This window comes from Patella vulgata, chromosome 9 (assembly GCF_932274485.2).
Source record: "Patella vulgata chromosome 9, xgPatVulg1.2, whole genome shotgun sequence".
NCBI lineage: Eukaryota > Metazoa > Mollusca > Gastropoda > Patellidae > Patella > Patella vulgata.
Window position 1 is genome coordinate 29867825 of NC_065887.2, and position 19646 is coordinate 29887470.

The following is a 19646-nucleotide window of genomic DNA, read 5'->3' on the forward strand; positions in this document are numbered from 1 at the left end:
ACTGGTTGAGAATCACTGCAATAATTCATAAAAGTTAGCTTCATGTATACTCTTCAAAAAAAGCAGGGGATATTGAAATGCAAATACCTATGCAGGTGGTGATATGATAAATAGTCATGGACACTTGACATGCTTTGAGAGTATGTTCACAGATGAAGAACTTATCACCCCAACAGAACCACTGAGCTGCATGTGCGACACGCAATAGCACCATACACGTGGGAGGGGTTCATTGTCAAATTTGACACTTCAAGGAAGGGTTGATGAAAACTGCTGCTTGCTGGTTTATCTTGTCCACATTTGCTTTCCTATCAGTTCTTGCATAAGATTTACTGTTTAGCGTATCTTTGCTTTAGTGTGTTACATTTAATTTGATTGGGAGACGTGTTCGTCGAGGTCAACATCAACCGACAACACTGCAAGAATTGGCCGTGGCACTGCAAGAGAAGTGGGTCAGATTGCCCCAAATCGTGATTGGGCGGTTGATTAGGAGCATACCACGACGAATTGCTGAATGTCTGAGGATTGGTGGAGCAATTACTCATTATTAAGACAAAAATCCAAAACGTCCATTTTCACTTTTGACAATGTATCTCTTTGCGAGTGAAATGGGGCCGTCAGAGAAGCCGCCCATATGAACATTTTATGTTCATGTGTAGGCAATTGGCCTGTTATTAACATACACTGGTTACATCTAATAAAAACTGCAGTGAATTGCCGCAGTTTTGTATTGTTTCTGAATATCCCCTACTTTTTTTTGAAGAGTATATAATAGCCAACATGGAGGCTATATTCTCAAAGTTCATTAGCATAAATAAACAGAATTTTCATTGTGTTTGAATTTCTATCAGTAACCTAGTACTGGAATCCAAAATACATTTTCCTGAAAATGTTCTATATCATGCCATGGAAGGTAATCAGTAATTGAAGATGGCATGTAAAAAGATTGGGAAGGGGAGAGAGAGAAATGGGGTTTAACGTCCACTCGACACAAACTAGGTCATTTTGGGAATAACGTATGGTTTAATTTTTTTATTTCAATAATTCGCTTGCATGTAGGTGTCATTAGCTTTGGGAGGAAACCGGAGGACCCAGAGAAAACCCACGAGGTTGGACAGGCGACCCTACTCCTTGTCACGTACCAGGGAATCGAAACCCCGCCAGTTGACTCAATGACAGACCGTATGATACAGTGCCATCCCCCCCCCCCTCCCAGATTGGGAAGGTAGACCCTACTCCTGCCATATAAAAGTTTGGGATCAAAACCACGCCAGTTTTGTCTGCGATATCACTTCGGTGGAAGCGGACGTTAAATAAAGCTATTTCACACACACCACACCAGTTGACTCAATGACAGACCTAATGATCAAAAGTGCACTTTAGAAATGAAATGAGGTTTAAGGTCCTACTGTTCTGCACTGACCGGGCTAATGCAGACGAGCATACACCATGCAGTTTGCTATGAGCAAAATTTTGCCCAGACAGTGGCACTACGGCCTACTCTTATTTCAAATTCCAAGGGTTCATTTATGTGCATGCCAATGTGTACATGTGATCTCGGTTTTTTGTCCCATCCAAAAGACTAGACACTGTTCCTTGTCAAGCATTCCATCCTGCACCATAGGAACTTCCTCAGCCAACACTGGAAGCAATAGCTATACCAGGTTCCTAACCAGCGTCTCCCACACGTTAGACCCTTTGTCACCCAATAGATAATCTATCAGCTTAAAAAGAGGCCCATCAAATGTTTTTAGTAGAGCTTGGATGTTTCAACCATATCCAGTTTATATCGTCTGCTGAGAATGACGAATGTGGACATATTTTCAATTCATCGTACCTTTGTAAGTAATAAATGGAAACATTTTCTGACTGATATTTAACTTTCACCATATTGTACTTAGCAAGGAATTAAATATCCCTCAAATGACACGCATATACTTTAAATAATTGGTATCTTAAATTAATTTCATAAAAACAAAGATTTTGGTTACTTATTTGTTGTTTATTTCTGTAGGTTATCGGACAAAACAAAATAGATAAGAGGATGAACAAGTGATATAAATGATTATAAATAAGCTTACAGACCAAAATATTCTTCTATATACATATACATATATATAATAATAATAATAATTAATATTAAAACTATAAACACTGTTTGATATGATTGAGAAATTACATCAACATAATTTTAACTTGTTCACATGAAGTTCACAGAAAAAGAGCGGAGTCACTTGTTTGGTTGATTATTTGTATTTCAATATAACATAATGTCCATATGCCAAATACCTACCATAGAAGACAGGTAGGCTTCAGGTGTACGTTTGATGGTACATGTACATATAGTTTCCATATGTTTATAATATATACATGAACAATTTAGATAAAATTGACTAGGTAGTATATGCATTGAGATACACTACACGTACAAATAAATTTAAAAATGTAAATCCTAAGAATTAAACGTAAAAGAATAGTATTTTGAAGATTTTCTGTTATATAATCTTTGTAAACTTTGCGTTGTAAATTATTTAGTATGCCCATATCTAACAAAATTTATGAAATTAACCAACCAACCATTCAGTCTTGGTCTATTAACCATCCACAATTACAGAATAGTTATTAGGTACATGTATATGTACATTCCTTGAGCCCTAAATCATTCACAATAACTTATGCATATTTTTCAATGGCAAAACAAGTATGAATCAGATATTCTATAATTACAGATAAAATTTTAATATAGATACTATACAAAAATTCTTAAAAAATTTCATTTGGCCATAGTTTTATTGAATAAAATCGATAAAATGGCTACATTTCAATTAAAATATGAAAATTTCTTGATTTCTAAGTTCGAAGGAAAGTACCTAATATTTTCATGATCTACAAATTATTCTTTTAACATCCATAATGCATATCTGCTCTTATTCTGTGAATCAGAATTACATATTTTGGTATCCATACCAATATTGAGTAAAGAGTAATTCCATTCAGTGGTTTGTTGAAAGTTATCCATTTGTTATTTATTTTTTTTTTTTTAGTTGTAAGAATAAATTACCATCTATTTCATACTAAAATAAATAATCAATGATTTCACTGAGCTTGTATAATCACTTGATGAAGGCTTAAATTATTCTACAATTTTTATAGGAACAGTGCATCACCTAATTTAACCATAAACTAAACACACTAAGTCTTAATGGTTCAGGATATATTATTACTGGATCTGATTTCTTCATAATACACGATGATGGGCAAGCCAGAACAAAATATCACCTTGTCAAATAAATAGGTCATTTAATGTATTATTGAGCAGTACAATCACCGCCCTGGCCAAAAAAGCCAGTCATGTGTTCCCAAGTTGGAGAACTGCTCTTGTCTCCCTTGGTTAATTTTCAAACAGAGAAATTCCCAACACCCAGTTTATCTAAGAAAATAATAAAATAAACCGAACGGCTTCCACAGCTTCTCTATCTCTCTCAAACTGATCACACACTTACAGCAGCACAACTTGAGCACTTTTCATTGTAATATGTTATAAGCTTTTGTTTGATGCTTTTATTTTACAAAATGAAGCAGGATCAAATCAACGAAAATTGACATCATATCATCCATTGTAACTTGTTTCACTGGGATATTATATACTTCATTTCAGTATCACACTCAGCTCATTTCTATTTTTTCACTTAACTGTATTACCTTCCAGGGTAAAATAATTTATCTTGTTCATTTTTTAAATAATCCTTTAAAATATCTCATGCTATCGTTTTTCCCTCATCTACGAAAATCATCAATTGGTTTCACAATTCCTTCTACAAAGACAAAATATGATGATTTAGTGATAAAATTGCTAAAAAGAAGAAATTAAGGTTATACCTATGATTTGATGATCCTATGATCAAAAATAATGCTTAAATGAATTTTTGTGATAATGGCGAAAATTTGACAAATTAGACACTAGTAATTGCTTACCGTTATACACCCTAAGGATTGCTTCACAAACAAATTTATACTGACTCTGAAATATGAATAGAACATAATTAATAATTATGTACAAATATCAGTCTTGACACAAATAATGAATTTGAATAATCAAATAATGGACTAATGTGGCACTAAGTCTAAAGAGTTTGATATTTCAATCAGACACTGATCACCATTATAGAGCATTTTATTGGTACTGATATACAAGCACACAAACAGGCAACATGTATATGTCCACCACCAGATTTTCCTGTTTTCTATACTTACAGAAGTTTGAATCAACATGGCTCTTTGGTCACGCATGTTTTTTACTATTTGCAGGGGTAAACATGTCTGATTAGCTTCTATTAAACACATTGCTGTTTCCATTGTTATTAAAACCCCTGTCCTACCAATGCCAGCACTGAAACATAATAAATTCGTATATAATCATAAAGATAGTTATTTACTGATCTAAACAACTGACTAAGTAACCAGCGGCTGCCAAGCAGGATACGCCCACATTTTTGAGAGATGGATAGAGAACAAGCTAAAAAGAAAGTGATTTTTCCTACAATCAAGGGCCATAATTAATGAAGTTACAATTCAATATGCGCAAATATCGAAAGGAACCAAGATCTTTGGGTTATAAACATGCATTTCAAGTTTCATCAAAATCGGATTGAAATTGTAACTTCCACAGGGTCCACAACCTTGATATACCATATTTTTACACCTTTCGCGTATAAGCGGCGGCCACTTTGTCCGGCAGTTTGGGTTTGATTTTCAGGAAATTTGAACTCAACCTTTATTATGGTGTTATGGTGATATATTCAAACGATTTTTAAAATCAGATAATAACTGTGACCTTCAGAGGGACCACAAGCTAAAAGAGGCGATTTTTCGTATAATCAGGGGCCATAATTCATGAAGTTACGATCGGATATGCGACAATATCGAAAGGAACCAAGATCTTTAGGTTACAAACATGCATTTCAAGTTTCATCAAAATCGAATTAAAATTGTGACCCATACAGGGTCCACAACCTTGACATATACCCTATCTTTACACTATTCATGTACAAACGGCAGACATTTTGTCCGGCAATTTTGGTCCGATTTTCCCCAAATTCGAACTCAACCTTCCTTAGGGTGTAACGGTGATATAATAATCCATTTTTTTAAATCGGATAAAAATTATGACCTATATAAGGTCCACAAGCTAAAAACGTGATTTTTCGTATAATCAGGGGCATTAATTCAGGAAGTTACGATCCGATATGCGATAATATCGAAATGAACCAAGATCTTTAGGTTATAAACATGCATTTCAAGTTTCATCAAAATCGAATTAAAATTGTGACCCATACAGGGTCCACAACCTTGATTTACCATATTTTTACACTATTCGCGTACAAACGGCGGCCATTTTGTCCAGCAATTTTGGTCCGATTTTCATGAAATTCGAACTCAACCTTCCTTAGGGTGTAACGGTGATATAATAATACATTTTTTTAAATCAGATAAAAATTATGACTTCTATTGGGTCCACAAGCTAAAAACGCGATTTTTCGTACAATCAGGGGCCATAATTCAGGAAGTTACGGTCCGAAATGCATGAATATTGAAAGGACCTGAGCTCTTTGGGTTATAAACTTACATGTCAAGTTTCAACAAAATCGAATTAAAATTGTGACCCATACAGGGTCCACAACCTTGATTTACCATATTTTTACACTATTCGCGTACAAATGGCGGCCATTTTGTTTGGCAATTTTGGTCCGATTTTCACGAAATTCGAACTCAACCTTGCTTAGGGTGTAACGGTGATATAATAATACGGTTTTTTATATCAGATAAAAATTATGACCTCTACAGGGTCCACAAGCTAAAAACGCGATTTTTCGTACAATCAGGGGCCATAATTCAGGAAGTTACGGTCCGATATGCACGAATATCGAAAGGAACTGAGATCTTTGGGTTATAAACTTACATTTAAAGTTTCAACAAAATCGGATAAAAATTGTGACCTCTATAGGGTCCACAAGCTAAAAACGTAATTTTTCGTACAAACAGGGGCTATAATCCATGAAGTTTCGATATCGAAAGCAGCCTAGATCTTTTGGGGATAAACCTATATTTCAAGTTTTGTCAAAATCGGACAGAATTGTGACCTGTAGAGAGTCCACAAACAAATTGTGGACGGACAGGGGCGACGACAATATACGTCCACATGAAAATGTGGGCGTATAAAAAATGCCTGAATGATGGTTTTCAAATTTTTAGGGTCAGCAGCAATAACTATATGAAATTGACGGGCATTTCAATGAGTGGCATCCTTACAAAAATTTTAAAAACTCTGACCTATGATATATTTACTAGATTTGTGGACAGACAGACCATAAGGGTTGACAAGAATATACTCCTACATGAAATGTGGCCATATGAAAATATCTAAAATGCGAAATAGTCAAAATGGAAATCATCTTGATTTTACCTGCAATGGACGACTGTAGGTTCCACCATGCCTGCTCGATTCTGTCTAACTTTAACAACAAAATCTAAGAAATCACTAGGGTCATCTGGTACGCCATGATCTGGCCAAGAAATATATTGCATGTGTCGTATGTGCCGTTCTTCATTTGTTTCCACATGAGTCAAGTTAAACTCACGGAAAGCAAATGATGTTGCATCCTCCTCTTTTACACAGGTAACTTGCAGTTCACCAAAGTCTTGAGTTTCGTATAATTCTGGCCAATATTGATGACATTTAACTCGTCCTCTTTCTACTTTAGTCGTTAACATAACAACCAATGTACAATGTTGCTCCCAAACCATCTGTTCAAAAAAAAAATTTATCTGTTAATGGTTCGATGTGTCATTTGCATTTTCACTAAAATATCAAATTTCTTATGGCTTAATCCTCCCAAAATATGTGCTCAGATTGATTATTTAACATTTAATTAAGAAAACCTAATCAAAATACATTTGCTAGACGATCTCCCTGCTTGGATTAAACTGTATTTAAACTAGGACAATCAGGTGATGACGTTTTGTTATAGAGAGCAGCATAAATCAATGAAATTTCAATTTATTCCAACTCAGAAGTGAAACATGTTTCCTTTGGATTGAACTGCTCGTGGGTCAGGGATCGAATGTGTCAAATAATATAACAGTTATATGACATACCTGCCAGAAATCTGTACATGTATTTTGCAGTGGACCTTGAGCTGCTATATATCTATTGACTACACCACTACCTGGTATCTCCATCTATAATATTAAACATTAAAGAGTCATTAGAACTCTCATCAAGAAAACAGATTAATCAATATCTTATGATGTATTCAAGTTAAAGGAGGCAAGACTTTAACTCAGTATCATCCACAGTCTTCAACATTGCAAACATGACTTATTGGTCAATTTAAATCAACATTGACATTGTTATCTTACCGTGAAAGAGGGGCTTCTGATATCCAATATTTAAGACACAATGAAAATTTTAAAATTGGCACATGTATCGCCAAAGAATAGCGGTTTTGCTCCTTTAACTCACCTACTTACCGGAAATCGAGGCACTGACTCAATTAAAGTAAGGTATTACCAACTAGCTTATGTTAAGACTCTTTGAACACGGCTCAAAATGATCACCTACCTAATTGTCACATACAATTGTATATCAATTATAATTAGACACTGGTCCCTCAACTCATGTTCAGGTAACCTACATGTAATTCTACTAAGTGTACCACAGTAGATATTATTAACTTGCCCACTGCTCATTTCCCAGTTCATATATAAAAGTATATATAAAATTTACTGAAACATTCATAAAACCAAATACTGTCATATTAAGTCCGTCTTTATTAGCCCAGTCGGTGCAGAAAAGAAGGACGTTAAACCCCATTTCATTTGTCAAATATATGTAATTATAGAGAGGAACTGAGAATGGAATTGCAGGTGACGTTACTTATACTTGTGTTTTGACATTTGATTTATTATCGATCTTTTAGAATCTGAATACATACACTTTTCTATAGCCAAGACACCAATATTTGAGATCGATTCATTGATCATTAAATTCAAAGCCTGATTTTATACTTAGTGGAATCTACATCACAAGTCCTGGCCTACAAGCAGATTTGGAGAGTTGCGAAAATGTTTGGTATGCAGATGTCGAAAAAATAGAGGATTTTATATAATGATTTTCAGACTTATCAATATAAAACCAAAACAAATTAGGCGTGAGAGAGAGAGAGAAATGGGGTTTAACGTCCACTCGACACAAACTAGGTCATTTCGGGACTTACATATGGTTTTAATTTTATTTCAATAATTTGCTTGCGCGTAGGGGTCTTTAGCAGTGGTAGGAAACCAGAGGACCCAGAGAAAACCCACGAGGTTGGACAGGCGACCCTACTAATTGTCACATACAACCGGGGATTCGAAACCACGCCAGTCGACTCAATGACAGACTTTATGATGCAGCGCGCGCACGCTAACCATTCAGCCATCCAACCCCCCCAAATTAGGCGTATTTGTGTACCTACGGATAAGTGACTGAAGAGTGAAGAGAAAGAATTTTCAAGGTCTACTTGACAATTGTTTAGCAGATGTGTGACAATCTGCTTTTTGAAAATCTTTCCTTTGGAAGAGGGGCAAATGTATTGCCTTCTGCCGTCAATATTAATGCCTAATTTCAGACTAAAATAATGGCCAATTAGAACCATGAATTGAAATTTTCACTACAACAGACAAATGTTTTAAACTTACATTTACATAATTAGCATTAACATAATCTCCCATAGAACTTCCTTTTAACACAACTCTAGTCTGATCATCTGATGAAAATAATAAAATAGTTATATTCAAAATCATAATAACTATGTAAGTAAAAAGTGGTTTAAATTACTCTCTTGTCTATGAATAATGTTCACTATGCTACAATCTTCAATTGGCACATGCTATATACTTCAAGACTGTCTGGTATAACTTGATGCATTGACATCACAGACCACATATGAAAACATCTAATTTATACATTTTATACATAGTCATGGGTATGGATAACAGATCAACAAGTTTGACTACTTACAAGGTGAAATATCCCTATAACGATTTTTGGCTATATTACATTCTAAACGAGCTGAATTCATTGACATGTTTGGCTTTTTACGATATAATTGCTGAAATAAACAATAATATAAACAACTGTTAAAAGTAAATCATACAAATATAAATCATTTATTTCACAAAACATTTATCATTCGTGTAAATACTATGTACTCATTTGAATAAAAGTGTAAAATTTTGTTATGTTAGAGCAGGTTAAATTTTGGGTTGGGAATACAGATTATCTTTTTATGGAGATACACAGTCGTAATGGATGCATTAAAAGGAATCTGTATGTAAATATGATCAATGTTTTCTCAGGACCTACAATTTTGGTACTATCCTACAATTTTGGTGCTATCCAAATGATCCTTTGCCAAGAAAAACATTCTCTTCATTTTCATGGCTAAATTAAAGAGGCCAAAATCAATCATTTGTAAATGCTATTCAAGAAATGAAAGATCATTTGTTTTTACCTCAAACTGTGCCAAAGCAGCTCCACTTTCTAGACTTTCTTGTAATAATAAAAGTGATGATTGTAATGTGTTACTATTATTGGAACTAGCAATGGTGTGTGTTTCTGGCGTATAGGAGAAATCAGGTTCTTCAGAAGCATCTTCTCCAACATAAACTGAAAGATAAAAAAAAGATATAATTATATAATTAAGTGAAAATAAGTAATTGAAATAAGATTAATAGAATTTATGTAATTGAGAGCATTTTAGAAGAAAATAATATTCGACATCATTCAAGTAAATGATACGCATGCCATACTACAGCTGCTATTTACCGAATGAATATTTCTTGTGCATTACCAAAATTGTATTGCCACATTGTTTTTCCAGTTGATCAATCTGACTGCACTGTCAATAGAATTGGTTCTGATGGCAATAACATTGTTTGGTATTTAACTTGCAGTAATTAGATTTATGGCATCACACAAATTATTTTGTTTCATATCTGACATAATTTCTTGCTCTGTCACATGTAGTGGACAGTTTGTTGTCCTCCAATTTAATATCATCAATGTCAATTTAAAGCGAGAATTTCATATTTTCTAAGAAAGTCAAAACATAATTATTTCTGTCTTTTGATCAATAGGTTATCAACTCACTATTATATGATCATAGGCATTATTTCCCACACTTAAAAATCATTAACACAGTAAATAATAACACAATTACCTCCCTTGTTTTCCTATTACCCCCATGGAATAGCTATTCAAACATTTGAAATTTGAAGTTGAAAATGATATTTTTGCCCATTTCTCAACTGGCAATAGTGAATTATAGGATTAATAGGATTATTCTTTAACAAGGTAGGACTGTTTATAGATACCATCTATTTTAAGGCTTTATTTTAATAAATTTTAAAAATATAACTTAAAAATATGAAATTGTAACTTTAAGAAAACTTCTTACCATTAGGTCGAACAATTAAAACTAATTCTCCCGAATGAGTTTCCCGAGAAGCTTTTATAAACATGACAACTTGTTCGTGCGTGTGTTGTGACATATCTCTTCCATTAATAAATAATACTTGATCACCCTCATTTAATCTGGGAATAGATAGGTCAGCTGGCGTATTGATGGCTACCCTTGATACTATAATAGGCATTCCCTGATCTGCACCTCCCTGAAATAGACATATTCATTAAACATAGTACAATGCATTGAACAGTATAGCATCATTCTTACAGAGATAACAATAAGGCAAGATATTTATCATTCAGAAGGCATCTCCCGGAATTAAGTTGTGTCTTCTCTGGGAATACATATTTAATTTTACAATGTTCATGTATCATTTGTTTTGTCTCTCTTCTTATATAAGCAGACTGTGCTTACAGGAAATCTAATAACAATTACTACAGAGCTCATATATATAAGGGTAAATTTGTTAGATTGTAACTGGCATTTCCATGAGTAATATTAAAATAATGTATAACAGTGTTAAAATATAAATTTAATAAAACTTAATAATTACCTTAACATTAAAACCAAATCGACCTTGCTCGTCAGGCTTCATCCGTATGGTAACCAGACAATGTCCATCTGTGAAGCCATTAGTTGTGGGTTGCTATAGTTAAAATCAAATTAAAATTAATAAAATCATTAACTGCAATTCCCTTTTTCAGTTTCCTTTGGAAATTCAAAAACTGTAGCCTACTCATGATAGGTTCATTTTGCTGAAAGTACTGAAAGCCTTATCTTGGAGGTAAACTATAAGATAGTGCAATAAACTAAGATAGCGGTTTATATTATATATCTGTACATACATCATTCTTCACATCACACTATGTAATGACACAGCATCTCATATAATCCCACACACTGTATCTTACATTCATCATTAACAGATTATCTCTCCAGAATTTAGCAAGTTTCATTCAAAACAGATAAAAATAGAGGTCACTGGGATGAAGTATATTTTAATATAGAAATACACTCCATCAGATTAAGCGAAATGCCTGAACATGAACTTTAATCTATTTCTTTATTAATATAAAGCGTCATCAGCAAATTCCAATAGGCAGAGATATAGTACATGCTCCTCAACTATACAGAAATTATCTACGGGCATTTGATAAAGCTTTAAGGGCATTGAGTAGTCTAAGATACGCACTAACTTTTCAACACCATCTTATTAAGACTTTGCACACTTGTTCCATGTGTAAAATAACCTACCAGAGGACACATAACAGTCCGACAGTTTGTTGTGTAATACTAATAATGACGATACAAGCGGAAAGGAAAAAACTATTTATAGCAAACAAGAAGCTTTCCCCGACTAGATCAGTTCTTGAATACATTATGTTGTTGTACACACTGTTCAAGTCATCCGCAATAACAATCATGGCCGCCTCCAGCAGCAGTTTCACACTGGTCATTGACCTCTGTATACATGTATGACATCAGAAGGAATTCCATCTAGTCAAAGACGCGACTGAAACATGGCTAATTTCATTTTTTGATGGTCGAAGACTACCATTTTTGAATATACAAAATGATTTTGGGATCGGCGGAGTAAATATTTACTTTTTACATCCAAATTGTTGTATTTTAAACCTTGTTGTGGACGTATTCAAAGAATTTTCCGGAAATCACAAAATCTTGTTTGAAAGTAAATAATCAACAAAGATTTTAAAATACATGTACTTTGAGTTGATATTTTATAACGTTTTTGGTGTCGAAATGTCGCTTTTAACCTCTACTTTCAATCCACAGAAGGGATTATTGATATCTCTTTTTAGCATGTACTAACAGAATTTCCAAGAAAACTCATCGTTTTTTGGCTTTTCCATGTATACCAGACAAACCACAGTCTATAGCCAAAAATTGTTTTGTTGTCATCAGTACCCTTTATTATCATGCTTCTGGGCCCAGTTTGGAACATAGTTGGTAAATAAAACTGGTATATTATTGGTGATTAATATATAGTTTATCACCCACAAAAAACAAAAAAATGTCATATCTCATGAACAAAAATTACAGTGCTAGCTTTAAAATGTGTATTTCAGACTACTAAATGTCCCTAAGAAAGTGAAATTACCGAGCAATTCATATTCAAACAAAATTGTATTCAATTAACAGTTAAAATATAATACACATGAATCATTAATGATATTATTTCAATCATTCAATAACACATCAAATAACATCTATCATCCATGTACTAAATACACAAACTATCAGATAAGACTCTAAGAGCATTAACTACTTTGAAGGAGAACACTCATACTTTCCAACACACCATTAACTTAAATTTATCTATGGAAGCACCTGCAATATGTAACAAGTACTAATACTGTAAACTAAAACTCTGTATACATACATACTTATTTTCATTCTTTGTGTAAAACAAATCGGACACAGGGTACTTAAAATTCTGTTTTTTCTGCTATTGCCTGGGGTTGTATATATTGTCCCCCTCCAGACAAAAGATCAGACAACATTCTTTGACCTTTGATAACGGAAAGTTGAAGCTGTATTCTTACCTTTTTATTGTTATTATTAGTATTATTCACATGAACTAATCCAAACGCTACTGATGAACCAATACGACACTGTCTAATCACATATTCCGCAATTTCATTCACAGCTTCATCACCAGAACACTGTTTAGCTATAGATTTTAAAATACTCGGTGATGTTTTATTAGTAGATCTTGTAGGAGATCGACTTAATGATCTTTTAAAATTGATAGATCTAGATGATGATGATCCGGATGAATTTGAACGACTTGGTGTTTTAAAACTAACACATCTTGACGGAGAAACAGAAGAGTTTAGTCGTTTTAGACATGATTTGAAAGCCTGAGGTCGCTCCAATGCGCTTCCTATAGAATTTGAACGCTTGGCTTTGAATGAAGTCTTTTCAATAATATCTCCAACAGATGCAAAATCATGACGTTTTTTTAAAGTTCTGCTATAAGAAGTCCTGTCTGAATTTGTGTGTATTATTTCATCTGTATATTGGGACAGTGGACGTATGTGTTTTGATTTGGGTATCACAGGATTGCGTAATTGAGATTTCAAAACTGGCTGTGTCCGTTTTAATTTTACTCTGGGTTTCTTAGAAATTGGAGTAGTTTTCATTTTGTCAGCACTGTCTGAAGAATCAGTCTCGTTTAATGAACTTGATCTGTATAAAGCACTAACGGTAGATGAATTGGAAGTTACTGAACTCCTTGATGAAGGCAGCGAGGAATTGTCAATCACATCGTCAAGAACCATTCCCAGCTTCTCTTTTGACATTACAAACTGATTGCATTCTAAATGATCTGTTGATCGTAATTTTGGTCTATTCTTTTGATTTATTGGTTTGATTTTGAGTTTACCAGCTTTTTCAATGGGAGTGGCCATATAAACCAACATGGTTTATACAGTGTCTCTATTACATGGCACAGCAAAAATACTCCACCTAAATTTCACTGGTGTAATCCCTGCTCTATGTGAATCATTACCAAATATGTTCTTTACCCTTTCCAACATTCAAATTCAAAAGAAAGCCTTTTCACAATGAGTGAATGACTAACATAAAACAGCAAAATAAATAATATTTCCTTTATAATACACAGAGGAAAATCTGATTTTTAAGAAACTTTCTAGAAGCACACAATACGCAAGCACAGCTAATTAATTCAGTGTTGTCGACACATAAATACCTGTGCATATATCTCTACTAGATATGACATATTAGAACTTGAACAGACGTCATAAAATATGTCCACACATCTACTGCTGTAACCATTTAAAAACACACAACTTAAAACACTATTTACTTAAGTTATTTCACTGTAGTCATTAACAACAAATCCTAATTTAATTTGAAAACATTGCACCGGTGTCATGTAGTTCCGACTATTTATATTACAACTAGATGATAATCATCACACAAGTTACCACTTGAGGCGTAGTCCCATAAAATTGGGAGTCAGCTATGAACAGACGTGAACGTGTATTCCAGCTGTGATTATCCCTAATCGATAAACAGCTATAGAATTGGCTATTTCTTACATGAATGGTATAATAGATGAACCATCCTGTCACAGCTTAGTATCAAATAGTTCGATATGGTTTTAAGTAAAATTGGGTGTCCTCAATAATAGCGTGTGTACGTGGGGTAAATATCCTCTCAATGTAAGACACATCAGCTATTCCAACCCCGACCTTGTGAATAGAATATCTGAGGTCAACATTAACTGTCTTTAAACGTTTGGTTATAAATCACTAACATTCTTGAATAACTAAAGAATAAACAAGGTGTTAATAGCTATCCAGGTATTGACATACTGATAAAATCCTTCAATATTTAACTAAATCTATTTCACAATTCAAGATTCACATTTCAAATCCTGCATTTCAATACGTCACCCTAGTTTAGCAGTCAACCCACTGACTGAGTACAGGAGTTAGGTTTTAAAAAGGAGTGTCTTACAGTTGACAGACTCACAATATCTACACCGTCTCTTTTGTTATTCTTCATCCTTTATGTCACAAAAGGTTGAATATTTCTACAGTAAACTCCTTAATACATGCACAAGTTTATTACTGCCTTGAATGTTAAATGCATGGAGAAAACACTGTTCTCAACATATATTTATAATTGCACAGGTGATACAAGACATAAAGGTGGGAGTGGAAAGGGAAGGTTTGTGCCAATAGTTAAATTTAATCCATATTATATTATTAGAAGTAGTATCCTTAACTTTATAACTATGTATAATTTATTTCTCAATCCCCTTCACACTAATCTTTTACTTTTTCTCAAAACAACTTCATTCAAATGTTCACAACTATATATGAGCATACATCTTCCTCAACTCATAAATTATGTATATCTAATCAATTTCCTGTGCAGCATGGAAGATAATTTTAGAGATTAGGTAAATTACAAACTAAACGCTACTGACAGACATAAAACTTATCATTTTAAGCACACATGTCAATACTGAAGTTATATGATAACATACATGTACATTTATATCTACTAATATCATATTTAAAGGTACTTGATCATCCTAACAGAAGTTCAAATTCAAATTATTTTATAATGTAAAGAGGGCATGAAATAACTTATTTACATGAGTCCAAAAATCAATTCAGATCAAGCACATAAAGACATATCATTAGCAATATCCTTTCTGTCAAATTGATTACTTTTTCACCAAGTGTTTTTGAGTCCCTTTAATTCATTTGAAATTCAAAATCAAAAGTACACAACTATTCATTTTAAGTTTTTATATTCCTATCCAAACTGAATTCTCTCATTATTATGTTTATGTGGTATTTAACACACAATCACCACTTTTGACAATTAAACTGAGGCTTTAACCTTTAGTGTGAAATATATCTCTAGCTCTAACCCCTTTGACATTCCAATGATGACCTTAATGTTTGTAGTAAGGTCTTGCATTATGTTTAGAGTTGTCGAGAATAGCCAGAGGCATGGTGTAAGAGAAGAACAAATGTTTGGAAGATATTTACTGGACATGTTTTAGCGGTAATTAAGATGACCGCAAGAAAGTTGTCTCATCAGTACAAAATAACAACACCCACTTGTTTATAGCTACTAACAGAATTTAAAACTCTATGAAATATAATCCAGAACTCAATTTCATTCTTAATTAAATTAGAATAATGCATCCATTTGAGGTAAAGGCTTCCTGGAATTTTAATGGAGACCAAATAGAGTTTACTGTTTACGGACAATTCTGAATGAATAAACAATTTTTTTCAATCTAAGCTCAATATTAGTTCATCATTTTCATTTACACAAGTAAATAGTTTGTACAAATTATTTTTATTTTTTCCTCCTAATTAACAATTCAATATAAACATTATCAACCAAAATCCATTTGAACTATTTGTTTCACATTATTACTATTTGCTTTACATGTCTAAGCATAAATGAATAGATAAGTTTTTTATATATGCAGATATAGATAGATTAAATATTTGGGACAATTTTACCACATGCAGTATATCTACAACATGAAGGGGAGTTCAATTTATTAATTGCATGGTTTTTAAACAATCCAAATAACTAGAGGAATTACCTTACATATTTGACATCATGGAAAGACCAATTAACACTAAAAAAAGGGTTTTCTAAAACATTTAATAGCTTGATATGGTTCATTCCAACCACTCTGATAATGCTTTGAAAAAGAAAATGTCCAAAGGTGATTTCTAGAAATGTCAAATCATCAATGAAGATAAACCATATACATATTTTATCATAATAAAACATAATGTATTTTGTAATAATCAAATTGTAATGTACTACTATAGCTTCATTCAGATACCGATAATCAACTCGCTTGGGCCTTAAATGTTATATAAATTATTAATTAGAGATTTATTAACATGACAAGGCCGTAATCAACTCTTGATGCCATAGGATGGCTCTTCGATTTTAAGTAGATTAGAACAGCTTGGCCATTTGATGATTTGATTTAAAAATGGAGAAGTGATGCTAAAACTTGAATGACCAATACAATTGTTACGATCAATGCATACATCTTTTCAAAACTACATCCATTGACACATTTCGCTCAAAATAAAGTAATTTGAATGGAATTTTCAATATATTCATATTGCATTATCTAGTTTTGAACGCCCAGCTCTTTATTTAAATCTTATATAATGCCGCTTTAATATATCAGTATGTACATCAACTAATGTACTTCAAATCAATATTACATTATAACCTTTATAAGAGACATATGTTGTACTTTGATAAACTTACATCGTTATGACTTATTCAGCAGTTACACTGATCAATACAAACTAATAATAATCCTCCTACAACATACACCTTTTTACAGACTTAAAGTGACACAAGTACTTATGTAGAAAAAAAAGGAAAGTTTAAAGCAATCAATTTTCACAATAATAAAATCAATGTTACCAGGATCTGATCTGGCCCTGATAAACTTTCAAAAAAATTGCAACCATTTAAACTAGTTGTGCCCAAACCCTTCTTGTTTTAACACACATGATTTTATATCCAAAAGCTTGCTCTTACTTGAAATACTCATTCTATGGCACAACATGCCTTCCCCTTTTTTTGAAATGTCAGTTTGCATTTGAACATTTATTATTAATAATAACTGAATAATTGTCATTTATGTAAGGGTTTTATGACCATATTCTTTGAAGTTAGCTCTTGATTATGTCAGAGTTTTCATCTATTTATTATATAGGTTTGTCCTATTTTACTGAGTCTAACTTGGGTCAAATTTAAACAACTAGGTAACCTCATTCACTATGTAAACTAGTCATATTCTAGAGATAGAATAGACAAGCATTAAAATGGCTTATCTCAACTACTGGAATGTCAGGTTAAAGCAATACGACCTCTATTTCATTAAAGCTATCCTCCTTTGTATTAAAACAATGGGATTTACAGACCCCTTTGTTGTCATGAATAAATCATAGCCATTAGATCAATCTTTAAATAATGAGTAAATATGTACATTATATTTATCTCCTCATCACTGACCACTTTCAAAATCAAATATTTCAATGGTAATGTATAAAGTAACATGTACCAATAGTTGATTCTGACTCTCTCAGCTTTTGATTTGTTACAATCTGTGGTTTTCCTGCACTTACACAGTACATGTATTATTAAAAGATACCTGTTCTTATATCTTTGCAAATTATTACATCCCCCACCCTCCTCCAACACACACACACATTAATTTAGCTTACAGAATATTCCAAAATTTCAAAATAAAAAATAAATAAATAAATAAAAACGCTACAAAATACTCAAAACACATTTGCCAATGTATTTTACTATAAGTTTAATGTAGAAATTTTGTTATCAATTCATAGAAACCAACCATTTCCAGTCTTTCCATGTGGTTAAAACATACCATATTATTGTCATTTACAACCTTACTGAATCTTACAAATCTCCACATTTCTCATATACACCATTTGAAAACTCTCAATTCTTAAATTGGTTAGGTATCAAAATAATGTTTGTTAATGTAATTTACAGTAAGTGATGTTACTGAAATATTAACGATGGGAACCATTCAAGTATTTTGCAAGTACAGGAGCTTAAACTGTAGAATTGGGTTTATCCATCTAACTATTCAAGTAAAATTAGATCACAATTTTGTTGATCCTTAAAACTTTCTATCAACAGCATGTAAAGCAAATCCGCCAAATGGATGTACATGTAATCACGATAAGGAAATTGTTTAAATTTTACTACATGTACATTAAAGAAGAATAAGTATGACAGGCTCCATTTCTTTGCATGTTAGTATATTTTGGGTTTCATATCCCGTAACTTACATCCCTGAATATCACTACATAAAATTTGATTGTCTAAGTTAATATTCACTTAGATTTTTAAATAAGGTTTCCCATGTTAGAATTATTTCTTTTACATGAAATTGCACATGGTTGAGTGCACATACATATTACTTAACCTTTTCTTATCATTAACAATTCATTACAAGGTTCTAATCAAACATCTTATTGAAATCATTTCAAAATTCATGTTGAAGTATGTATTCGACTTCATGGGAATAAAAATGATTATCATAGCAATATTTTTTAACATGAACTTCAATAACCAAGTTATATAAGTGTCTCACTGAATTCTTGTTTAAACTAGAAGAAAAGAAAGAAAAAACCCACATCACTGCCATCTTTCATCTAATTTACTGAATCATGAAGCGTAAAATAAAATACTTGATAAATGCCAATGCCTGTCCAGTCAAGTATATGTTTAAGTAAAGAGTTGAGACGTCAAGGATTATGATAGAGAATATCGCTCCATTTAACAACAACAATAAAGTAAACGAGAGAGATAGACTACAATATAATATACAGAAACAGTTTTATATAGCTAACTATGTTTACAAGTATATAAACCGCATACCATGAATATTTTGAAAACTGTAACCCCCAAAAACACATTCACGTTCAAAATATCAGTCAACACGAAAAATGACAAGAAAAACAAATACTTTCACTCCTAAGACAAATTAATTTGCATATAAATTTTTTTACAATTTGTTAATTTAATTTCTTTATCACTAAA

At 32.7% G+C, this 19646-nt stretch overlaps 1 protein-coding gene across 7 annotated transcripts in view; it reads right to left on the reverse strand.

Moving 5' to 3' along the window:
* Window positions 1–2996: 2996 nt before the first annotated feature.
* LOC126831640 (tyrosine-protein phosphatase non-receptor type 4) overlaps window positions 2997–19646 on the reverse strand; it is a 60963-nt gene continuing 44313 nt past the window's right edge. For all 7 annotated transcript variants that reach the window (XM_050562239.2, XM_050562244.2, XM_050562238.2 and 4 more), the window contains 10 exons: window positions 11062–11154; window positions 10500–10713; window positions 9555–9709; window positions 9062–9152; window positions 8740–8807; window positions 7156–7239; window positions 6464–6804; window positions 4255–4390; window positions 3976–4021; window positions 2997–3815 (listed from right to left, as the gene is read on the reverse strand). In XM_050562239.2, coding sequence (XP_050418196.1) covers window positions 3778–3815; window positions 3976–4021; window positions 4255–4390; window positions 6464–6804; window positions 7156–7239; window positions 8740–8807; window positions 9062–9152; window positions 9555–9709; window positions 10500–10713; window positions 11062–11154 — 1266 coding nt within the window. In that variant the 3' untranslated portion in view covers window positions 2997–3777. The remainder of the gene's footprint in view (window positions 3816–3975; window positions 4022–4254; window positions 4391–6463; window positions 6805–7155; window positions 7240–8739; window positions 8808–9061; window positions 9153–9554; window positions 9710–10499; window positions 10714–11061; window positions 11155–19646) is intronic.